General features: G+C 61.1%; 1 protein-coding gene across 2 annotated transcripts in view; it reads left to right on the top strand.

Annotated features, from left to right (window-relative positions):
- Positions 1 to 4,112: 4,112 nt before the first annotated feature.
- PAX7 (paired box 7) overlaps positions 4,113 to 10,423 on the top strand; it is a gene marked incomplete at both ends in the record, with an annotated part of 94,699 nt that continues 88,388 nt past the window's right edge. Inside the window, 4 exons of one of the 2 annotated variants that reach the window (XM_079778248.1) lie at positions 4,113 to 4,197; positions 6,685 to 6,920; positions 7,482 to 7,611; positions 8,463 to 8,591. In XM_079778248.1, the coding sequence (XP_079634374.1) occupies positions 4,113 to 4,197; positions 6,685 to 6,920; positions 7,482 to 7,611; positions 8,463 to 8,591 (580 nt within the window). Of the gene's footprint in view, positions 4,198 to 6,684; positions 6,921 to 7,481; positions 7,612 to 8,456; positions 8,592 to 10,423 lie in introns of both variants that reach the window. The other variant, XM_079778247.1, reaches the window with a different exon arrangement.

The following is a 10,423-nucleotide window of genomic DNA, read 5'->3' as shown; positions in this document are numbered from 1 at the left end:
AGGGGCCTCATATACAATATATACATATATATTGTATTTATGCATTTCAGTCCTCTAGTGTATGTTTTGAAACTTTATTTGCTATTTTTTCATATCACTCCATTTTTTTAAAAAACCATTTCTTAGTGATTCCTTCCTCAGTACTTCAACTGTCCTTACGTGCTTTTATTTGTCTCTTTCATGGATGCCATGTTCTTTGGAATCTTGTTTAGACCAAGTTAATGGCCTGTTAGGCTTCCTCCACGTGAATAGTTCACTTTTTGAATAATAAGAATTATATGTCACGGGGGGGGGGGCATCAGGATTTTAGACGCTTAGGTGGGGCATGGCCAAAATAAGGTTGGGGACCAGTGCTTTAGAGAGAGGCGGAGGTAGAGGCAAAGCAGAGAGGGGCCCCTCCAGAAGGCCTTTGCCCCACCCCAAGGGGACCAAGGGCTCTCCCAGGGATTCAGGTCTGAGTTCCAGCCCCGAGAGCAGCGGGGGCTGGGCATACCTCAGGAAACCATGGAGATGGGGAGGCGGTGGACGAGATGAACAGACCACGAGGGGGAAACCGCTGGGAGAAGCCAGAAAGACAAGGAGGAAAGAGAAAGAGACAAAAAGAGATGGAAGAGCCCGTGACAGAGTGTGGGGGGACAGGGAAAGAAAGGGGCGTTATGCGTGCCTATGAGAGAGAGTGTGAGAAAGAGAGAGAAAGAGGAGAGGGAGGAGGAAGGAGCAGGGAGAGAGGGACAGAGGGAGCAGGATGAGAGGCTGAGGGGAAAACTTTCCAGGCCAGGCCCAGCCCAGCACCCGCAATGCAGAGGGCATCCCTCAGTGCTAACAGCAGTGATGGGGGTCTTAGGAGTTGATTAATGTCTCTATGGGGGTGCACTGGGGTAAGCAGGTGAGCAAGGGGAACTGAGAGGAGGGGGAAATTCCACCCCCCACCTCCAGCTGAAGCCGCCCCAGCTCCCAGGTGAACCCCCTTTCCCCTGCTGGATGTGAAATCGCCATTTCACCCCGCCACACTTCTTAATTGTTGCAAAAATCATTTGTGAAATTGGTCTCCAGCAGGCGAGACCAGCCACGCTCATTCCGACAGACACTCCCCTCCTCCCCCGCACCTGCCCCTGGGGAGCCCACGGAATCCCCAAGCTGTGACCAGGCAGGGCTGGCGCCACCAGCGCTGGGTCTGGGGGAGCAGGCTAAGGTGGGGGGGGAGGGGAGGGCTCCTTGCTACTGGACCCGCCACTCCAAGTGGGCTGCCAGGGAGGGCCGGAGCCGTGCCAAGGGTTAAGTGGCCCTGCTTGCCTGGGGTTCCAGTGCCCAGCTGGGGGGCCCTGAACCCCGGGTCCTGCTGTAGGCTCTCCCCGCCCAGTTGGGAGAGGGGCCCCGTGCCAAGGCTGAGAGGAGTGACAGTCTTCTGGCCTCTAAACCAGGTTCGCTCCAGGGGTCTTTTCTCCAAAACACCACTCATACCTTCTGGGCAGCGCTGGGAGCTACACTAAGGCCAGATGGAAGAGATGCCAAAGCATAAACACGGACACAGATGCTCACTTATAAACACAGGCCCTCCCACTGGACCACAGCCTCCAGCAGACCCGCACACAAACCCACCTACACACAGACACCCTGGCCGGCGCCTGGAATCCCTCTGAGCCCAGAGGGAGATCAGTGATGAGTGAATGAATGAATGAATGAATGAATGAGTGAACAATATATGTAACATATGTATGTGTATATCTGCATGTATATGCATGCACATGCCATGGAGAGCCACCTCTGGAGGTCCGGACAGGCCTGAGCCTCCAGCAAGATGAGATGTGAAGTCTACCTCATCTTACACACACACACACACACACACACACACACACACACACACACACGCCTAGAATTTCATCTCAGTCTCTCCTGGGGCAGGAGTGGCCCTCAATCACTCCGTAGTGGAGTGGCACCGCCAACGAAGAAAGGGACCTGAAAACCCCTATGACGCAGGCAGCCGGCACCCCGGTCTGGGCAAGGCACCCTGGTATCCCCCTTTTCAATCCTGGGGCCCCGGAGGGGGTGGGCTTAAAACCTTTCAGTAGGCTCCCATTCCCAGAGGGCCTCCCCCTCCCCCAAGAGCCTGAGGAGCCCCCTGTGCCTGGAGAGAGGGCAGAGGAAGGGGGGGTGTCACATGCTGAGAGGGCAAAGGTCACAGGTGAGGAAGAGGGGAGGAGAGGGGCACAGTGGGGGCAGCCTGAGCAAAGCCCCCCAGGCCAAGACGAGGCTGACCCTATCTCTGGAGAGGGCGGGCCGGGGGCGGGCTGGTGGGTTACCGGCGAGTTGGGGGCTGGGTTTATTTTATTGTATTTTGCCGCCAGCGCTGGGCTGGAGACACTTTCCCGGGGGAGACAAAGGGCCTGCGGCCGTGGCGTCCTGCCCCGCTGGGAGGGCGTTTCGCCCCCAGGACTCAGCGTCCTTCGGAGGCCGGGGCGTCTAGTCACTCAGGCCCAGGAGCGCGCAGAATTTCGGGGCCTCTCTGACCACCCCCCCCCCACTCCTGACCGCGCAATTGGGGCGTGTCCCCTCCAAAGACTGAGCGGAGGAGCTCAGAATTAATGAGCTCAGGGTGGTACCCAGTGCTGACCCGCTCCCTCCCTCCCACCCCTTTGGACCCCCAGATCCTGGGCACGGCACCCCTTTGTGGTTCAGCCTCAGGGAACCCGACTACCTGCTGCAAACGAGTTCTGGGTGTGGCCTGGGAGGCGGAAGAGGATGAGGGGTTTTAACCCGCGGGAGCTGCGCAAGGGATGAGGGAACGATGGGGGGGGGGGGTTGGGGGGGGGCGCGTCCCTAACACCCCACAGACCCAGTTTTTTAAGCCCCAGACCCTGCCCAGTCACTCTCAGGGCTGACACGATTCCAGAGAAAGTCATAAATCGCTCCCTTGCCGTCACCCTCGGCCCCACGCGTGGAAAATTCCGTGTGCGAGTGAGAGGACGGAGAAGACGTGAACACGGCGGACGCTGACCCTGGAGGCCGGAGGGAAGGCGAGAATCCAGAGGAGCCGCCGGCGGAGGCAGACATTCCCCTGCAGCCGCCAGCCGCCGGGAGCGAGCGGGGGCCGTGGGCGCCCAGGGGGCCGGGCACTCCGCGCGTCCACCCAGTCGTCAAAAGGAGACGCTCGGACAAAGTTACCCCCCTCTCCTTCCCCCCAATCCCTGGCCTCTGCTCCCTGGGTTTTACCGGGCAGTTCAAAGTCTCCCCCCAAAACCAGGTCGAGTCGGGGATTAGAAAAGAGAGAAAAAAAATTGGTTGGCAACTTCTTTTCGTTATTGGTTCTCGACTCCCTTCCGCCCTGGCCCGCTTCCCTCCTCATAAATAAAAGAAGAGTCGAACCTATCAGATCTCGTGCGCGGCCTCCTCCTCCTCCTCGTACTCCAGGGGAGCACTCTGCACAACTCACCCAGAGCATCGCTCGCCCCCTCGGCATCCCCTGTCGCCTCCCCTCGGGCCCCGAACCCCCAGAGGCACCTTCTTCCCGCCCCGCGCGTCCTGGGGGCGGGGGTGTCAGAGCTGGCGCGTAAGGGAGTAGCGAGTGTGGTCTGGAGGAAGGCGTGGAGACCAGTGCGGAGAGGAGGGGGGGAGGGAGGGAGGGAGGGAGGACGAGAGAGTAAATATATAAATAAATACGGAAAAGAATCCGCTCCGCAGCCTCCTGGCTCAGAAACTTTGGGCCGGGAGCGCGAGAGCGCGGCGCTCGCCAGTGCCAGGCTGGGGGCCCGGACTGCGGCCGCGCCTGCCGGGTCTGCCCGGAGCATCCGCCCGCACAACTTCTGGCGAAGCGGAGCGGGCAGGGGCGGACTTGGGCTTGGTGTGTTTGTTTGTTTGAACTTCCTCGTCGCCACCTTCCCTCCCCGCGCAACCTCCGCCCCCACCTCACCCCCCTCCCCTGCTTCTGGACTCGGAGACTACAGCCGGGGGTAAGGGGCGGGGGGGTAGGCAGAGTGTGGGTAGGGGAGCGGGGAGAGGTTAAGGGGGGGAAAAAAAAAGAAGAAGAAGGAAAGAAAGAGATCGCCGCAGGGGTGAAGAGAAAGGACGGGGAGCGCTTTTTGCCGACTCCGGAGTCGTCCCCGGCGCGCGCGACAATGGCGGGCCTCCCCGGCGCGGTACCGAGGATGATGCGGCCGGCGCCCGGGCAGAACTACCCCCGCACCGGGTTTCCTCTGGAAGGTAAGAGCGCGGGCTTGCCTGGCCTCACTCCTCCGCCGGGAACTCGAGGTCCCCGGAGAGGTGGCCATCTCCAGGGGGTGGTGGCGGCGCCGCGACAGCACGGGGGTCCCCTTCTCTTCTGGGTCCAAGTCCTGGCGCCAGACCCAGGAAGTTCCTGGGGTCCACACTCGTCGGCTTCTGCGTCGGTTTCACTACCCCTCGGCCTCAGCTTCAAGGGTCGCGGGCTCTGGCCTTTACCCCGCAGAGCCGAACCGGTAGATTGGGGCTCCTTAGTCAATGTCAGGTCCTGGTGAATTTCAGTTCTTTCCACTGTTTTCAGATACTTTCTCCCCCCTCCGATATGCCTGGGCTCTCTGCGTTCCCCGGCTACAGGCTTTCTGCTCTTGTTTTGAATTGTTCTTTTCATCTCCGGATTGTCTTCCAATCCCTTTTATTCCGAAATACCGACACGCGTGATATTTTAATGTCTAAAAACGGGGAAGGCTCTCCGCTTCTGCCAAACCCTCCTGCTCTGGGGTCTGAAACAAACTAATTAGAAAGGATACATAGTAACGGATTCCCACCCCCGCCAAACTTTTCACTCGGGCTTCCGAACTCTGGAAATCTCCCGGGAGAGGGAGAGAACCTCAAGAAGGCCCCGCGATGTGCAGACCAGGGGAAGCGTTCATTTTGTAACGTGTCCTCCCCAAACATCAGCGCCCGGGCGAGCAGAGAGGCCGGGCGGGGAGCCGGTTCCCGGCCGGCCGGGGAGAGCGCTGGGGACGCGCCGCCCGGACCCTTTCCAGCGTCTTTGTTTTGTTTTCTTTTTTAAACGAAAGGAAGGTCTCCAACCTGTCAACTGGGAGGTCATTCGGCTCCGGGGGGTGGGTAGCCCGGGGTGTCACCGATAGGTGCGGCTTTTATTTTTTAATTACTCTGCTTGTAATTCTATGAGGCCCCTGGTGCGTGAGGCTGGGGAGAGGAGGCAGGGTGGGGATGGGCGGGCGGGCGGGCGGGCAGCCTGCGATCTGGGGAGGAGGGGGGTCCCTCCGGCAGCGAGACGGCGCGGGTCTCGGAATTGGACGCAGGCGAGGAGAGTGGCTCCGTGATCAAGTGCGCGCGAGCGGCCACGCAGGCGGGAGGGCGCACGGCCCGGGGATTTGCCGCGCACTCCGCTGTAGCGAATGCAAGGAAAACCGGCGGCCGAGGACGCGCGGCGGATTAGGACAATATTTGCCCAACATGACGGAGAATACTGAGGAGAGCCGAGTGCCGGTCGCTAAAGAGGCTCTTGAATATAAAGTTGGGCGCTCGAGAGCTCTCCAGCGCTAATGGCATATCCCGCCACGGAGACCGAGTGACTCTGACTTGGCGACGCACGATTTCTGATTAAATCCAAGGGTGGCTTCAGACACCTACTTTTACAAAGAGAGAGGTGGGGGGACCGCGGGAGCGAGGGAGGAGGCGGTAGGAACCGCTCGGCGGCCGGAGCCTCTTCTCGCCTCCTCCCTTCCAATTATTCGTCGGCTCCCTCCGCCGCGGCGGCTGTGAAATCGTTCTAATCTGCCGGATCTCCGCAGCCGCCAAGTCCCCAAATTGGGGGGATCGAGGCCGGATTAGTGTACCGGGGGTCCCCCAACCTTCTGAGCAGACTGTGTAGACTTTGCATTAAGGCTTCCAGGCGAGGCGCTTCCCTCCCCAGCACACACCCCGAGGGCCTGTCTTCCTGGTTTCCAAAGTCACCCCCACCCCGGGGACCCTGGCCATCTGTGTGCCACCTCCCAGAGCCCGCAGGCCCGGTCCACGGGCTTTGGGGCCAAGCAGGTATTGCCTGTAGGAGACTGCCGACAATGGAGCCCGTGTGTCCCCAATCGTCCCAAAACGAAATTAGAACTTCGCGAGAGGTTAGAAGCAAGAAGCGTCCCCGAGGGACAGGCCGGTGCCCCCAGAGGCAGGGGGAAACAGCATCGTGTCACCTGTCCTCGGCTATGCCATTCAGGGTGGCGGCTAAATGGGGCTGTCAACACTAGTCATCAACCAGCCCCTTCTGGCCCCAACAAAATGAACCCTCTTGACCTCCTGGAGCGTGGAGCTGGCCGGCTGGGCCACATCTCGCCCGGTACTGGCAGCCGAACCTGCTGCCCAAGCTGCACCCTGGGGGCCGGAGAGCCATTGGTCCCAGAGCCTCCAGGCTCCCTCTCTCCCTCTCTCTCTCCCTGCCCTTCTCAGAGGCTCCAGCCCCTCCAGGTGTGTCCTCCTTCCGCTTAGGGTGGCAGGACTGGGGGCTTACAGCACTCGAGACACCATGACCCCCTCCATCCCTGCAGGACTTCCCTCCACGTCAGGACTTTTCTTTCTGGTCGCTGAACTGCCACAGCTCCCAACCCGGGGAGCTCAGCGCTGTCAGAGGTCTTGGGGCTCCAGAAAAACTGGAGCCGAGGGGTGCACTCTGGGCCCCTTCCCCACCCTCACCCTGTGCCCCTCTCTCCCCTCCCCTCCCTTCTCCAGTGTCCACTCCGCTGGGCCAGGGCCGGGTCAATCAGCTCGGTGGGGTCTTCATCAACGGGCGACCCCTGCCCAACCACATCCGCCACAAGATCGTGGAGATGGCCCACCACGGCATCCGGCCCTGCGTCATCTCCCGCCAGCTGCGCGTCTCCCACGGCTGCGTGTCCAAGATCCTCTGCCGCTACCAGGAGACCGGGTCCATCCGGCCTGGGGCCATCGGCGGCAGCAAGCCCAGAGTGAGTGTCTGCCATAGAGCGGCCGGAGGCCTTCCCACGGTGGGGGGGTCCTGGCCCCTGTCGCCACCCTGTGCCATCCGGGTGACTATAGGCTTCCTACGGAAAATACAGTGGGATGCTGTCCCCACCCCCAGCTATCCCTCCCCGTTGTTTGAACTTCGCAGGGATGGGAAAACGGGGGTCTAGGTGGCCTGGGACTCTGAGGCCAATGAGTCATTCCTGGGCTGTTCCTACATCTGTCCCGACCCCCTGTCACCATCCCAGACCAGGGACAGTGTCCCCCTCAGTGTTGTCTGAAATAGTGAGGAGGGGGATCCTGTGGGTCCTGAGGAGGTTTCTGGTTCATTATCTCTACCCTCTCCCCGCCCCCTCTACCCCCACTGCCTTCCTCGGAGTCAGACAGGTTCCTTGAAAAGATACAAAGCCCATTTCAGGAGGAGGGAGGGCCTGACTACCAGAGCCACCAGCCTGGCCTGGGGCTCTCGGGAAGTTGATATTAAAAGTCTCTCCCTCTCCCCACCCCGTCTCCCCACTCCTGCGCTCCCACCTCCACCTCTGAAGCAGGTGGCCACCCCGGATGTGGAGAAAAAGATTGAGGAGTACAAGCGGGAAAACCCGGGCATGTTCAGCTGGGAGATCCGGGACCGGCTGCTGAAGGACGGGCACTGTGACCGCAGCACCGTGCCCTCAGGTGAGAAGGCAGCTGAGCCAGCAGAGCGCGCTGCCCGGGGCTGCAGGGCGCCGGGGGTCTGGGCGGGATGTGGGGGCGCTGATGGATGGTGGGGAACTTGGAGAAAAGTCGGGAGGGAGCAGGAGCAGAGAGAGACAGTGAGGACACAGGAGGGAAGCACAGCCTTAAGGGAGGTGGAAGGAGAAAGGAGGAGGGAGCGAGGGAGGGAGGGAAGAAGAGGCAGAAAGTTTACTTGTAAAGTTGGGTGAGAATGGCTCCCTGGCACTTCCCCAGAGACGTGGCCTGGAGATAGGGCTGTCCCAGGAGGTTTGATCTCCGTGGGCTCCCTGGACCCCCTTCTTGCCGTCACCATGTCTGTTCTGCTGCTGCCACCAGCCATCAGTGGGTCCCCAATGTGGAGGCCCTGCGCCAGGCCACCTGCGGGGAGCGTGTGCCTGGGCCCTCTGCAGGCGGGGCTGGGTCACACCTGCGGGTGGCTGCAGCAGCCGGGGCTGTGGGGCCTGCCTCCAGGGAGGTCCTGGGGCAGGGGGTGTGGGTGTGAGTGCATCCCCGGTAGGTAATGCGAAAGGCACAGGTGTGGGCGAGGATGTGTCTAGGGCAGGAAGGCACAGGTGGCTGCATCTGCCAGTCTTGTCACTGAGCGCATGCCCCCGTGTGCGCCAGGCTCGCCCACAGGGGACACTGTCCTCGTGCCCGGCGGAGGTGTAAATGTGACCTGTGGGGGTGAATCCCCGGGCAGTGTATTAGGGGGAAGGGGCTTCAGGACTCTATCCCAAAGGCCCAGGGGGCCTGCGCGCCCGCGCCCCAACAACTTATACTCGCTCTGTTGCCTTTGAATTTCTGAGGTTTAGTGAGTTCGATTAGCCGTGTGCTCAGAATCAAGTTCGGGAAGAAAGAGGAGGACGACGACGGGGACAAGAAAGACGACGATGGGGAGAAGAAAGCCAAGCACAGCATCGACGGCATCCTGGGCGACAAAGGTAGGGACCCTCCGGCCGGCCACACCGAGCCCGGCTTCCCCACACACTGGTGTGCGGGCGGCCGGGGTGACTCTATTGCGCTTCGCTTCTGCGCCCCGGACTGGCGGACAGAACTTCGGGGAGAACTCGCGGCTCCGGAGCCTCTCGGGGTGTGGGAGGGCGCCCCCTCCGCGTGCCCGGGCCGGGCGGGGAGCAGGTGGCCTCTCGGTTGCCCAGTTGCCCAGGAGCTGGGCTGCAGGCCTGGCGTTTTGGCTGCCGGTCCCCGGGTCGATCTATTATTTATAGGAAACTTGGCCCAGGGGGGCGGGGGGCGAGGAAGGAGGAGCCGGCCTGCGGCTCCCTAAATGAATTTGTTAACCAGCCCCGCACACGCTCTCTAAACGGTCCCTTGAAACCCCGCCTGACAGCTGACTGACCGCCGCAATCAATAAAAATTAGCGCGGGCCGCGTGGGCCGCTGCCTCTCGTCGCCGCGCTGCCAGGCCCCGAATCGCGGCGGCGCGGAGTGGGGCGGCAGAGGGGGGGTGACCTGCTAAGGGGCTCTTCTCCGGCGGGGCCAGGAGCTGAGGCTCAGTTCCGGGAGCCTGGGGAGCAGGATCCCGGGAAAGGAGAGAGATTGGGGCGCTGCAGCCACTCTCCCCTTGTAAGCGCGGCCGCTGGGCGACTGGAGTCTAACCAGCGCCCTGACTTTGCTGGAGGGGAGCGAGAGGAGGCGTTCATCCTCCCAGCGCCTGCGCGCCCGGGAGAGGGGATGGCTCTGTGGGTTATTGAGGCAGGAAATTTCAGGAGACGGGAAAGTCCTTCCGCGTGGTAAGTGTTAAGTGTTCCTGCTTTAAGTGAGGGCGCGGGGAGAAATAGAAGCGGAAGATCCGGAGTCACCCGCTACCAGGAAAAGAAGCAGGTCCCCAAGTCCACGCGCGGGGGAGGCAGCGGGAAAGACCGTGGCGGTGGGAACCTGTAAAACGGCGGCTTTGGGGAAAGGGCAGGAGCTTGTAAAGAGCACATTGTGTTCGAGTTCCCTGGCAGAAGTTGGTGGAGGCTCCCCTCTCCTGCCTTCGGGGAACTCCTGGCGCAGGTCTCTCTCCAGCGCTCAGTGGCCTTTCCCAACCTTGAAGGTGAACTTCACAGACAAAGCCCGGCCAGGCCCAGCCCCCACCGGCCTGGTGGGAGGGGGAGGGAGAGGGGCAGAGGCAGCCCCCGTGAGAGCAGCTGGAGCGGGGACTGAGCAGGCTATTGACATTCAGGGCCCCAAGTGGAACCCTGTCCGGCGGGGACAAAAGGGTGAGGGAAGAAAGGGAGGGAGCTGTGCCTGACACCCCGCAGTGCCGGGCCTGCCGAGGGGCCTGGGTCTTCAGCGGGAGGGGCCCTGCTTGCCAAGCAGCCCCTGGCTGTCCTGAGGTTGCCCAGAGCCCTGCACCCCTGGTGCTGGTGGGGGGACCTAGTCCTTATTTCAATCTGTATTGGAAGGGTACTCAGCTGGACTTCTTTTTTGTGGGGTGGGAGACATAAAACCTGAATCATCTTTCCCACCAAATCCTGCACAGCAGACAGCGCTTGTGGGAGGGAGGTGCCCTGGGTGAAGTGCGGGGAGATTTGGTTTTATTTGGAGAAACTTTAGGGGTGTGTCTGTCGTCTGTCTGTCTATGTGGCGGGGGTATGCCCAACTCAATCTGTGAGGAAGCACAATAGACTCATTTCTTTTGAGAGAGAGAGGGGGGGAAAAAAGGAAATGAAGAGGGTGGAAAGATGGTGTGGTTTGGGGAATCCCTTTGACTCCATGGCGTTCCTTCGAAGTGGCTTCCGGTGCAGGTCTGGGCTTTTATAAAACCGGCT

This window comes from Cnephaeus nilssonii (assembly GCF_951640355.1).
Source record: "Cnephaeus nilssonii genome assembly, chromosome: 7".
Classification (NCBI taxonomy): Eukaryota; Metazoa; Chordata; class Mammalia; order Chiroptera; family Vespertilionidae; genus Cnephaeus; species Cnephaeus nilssonii.
Note: the sequence above shows the minus strand (reverse complement) of the source record. Positions and strands in the feature narration are given on the sequence as shown.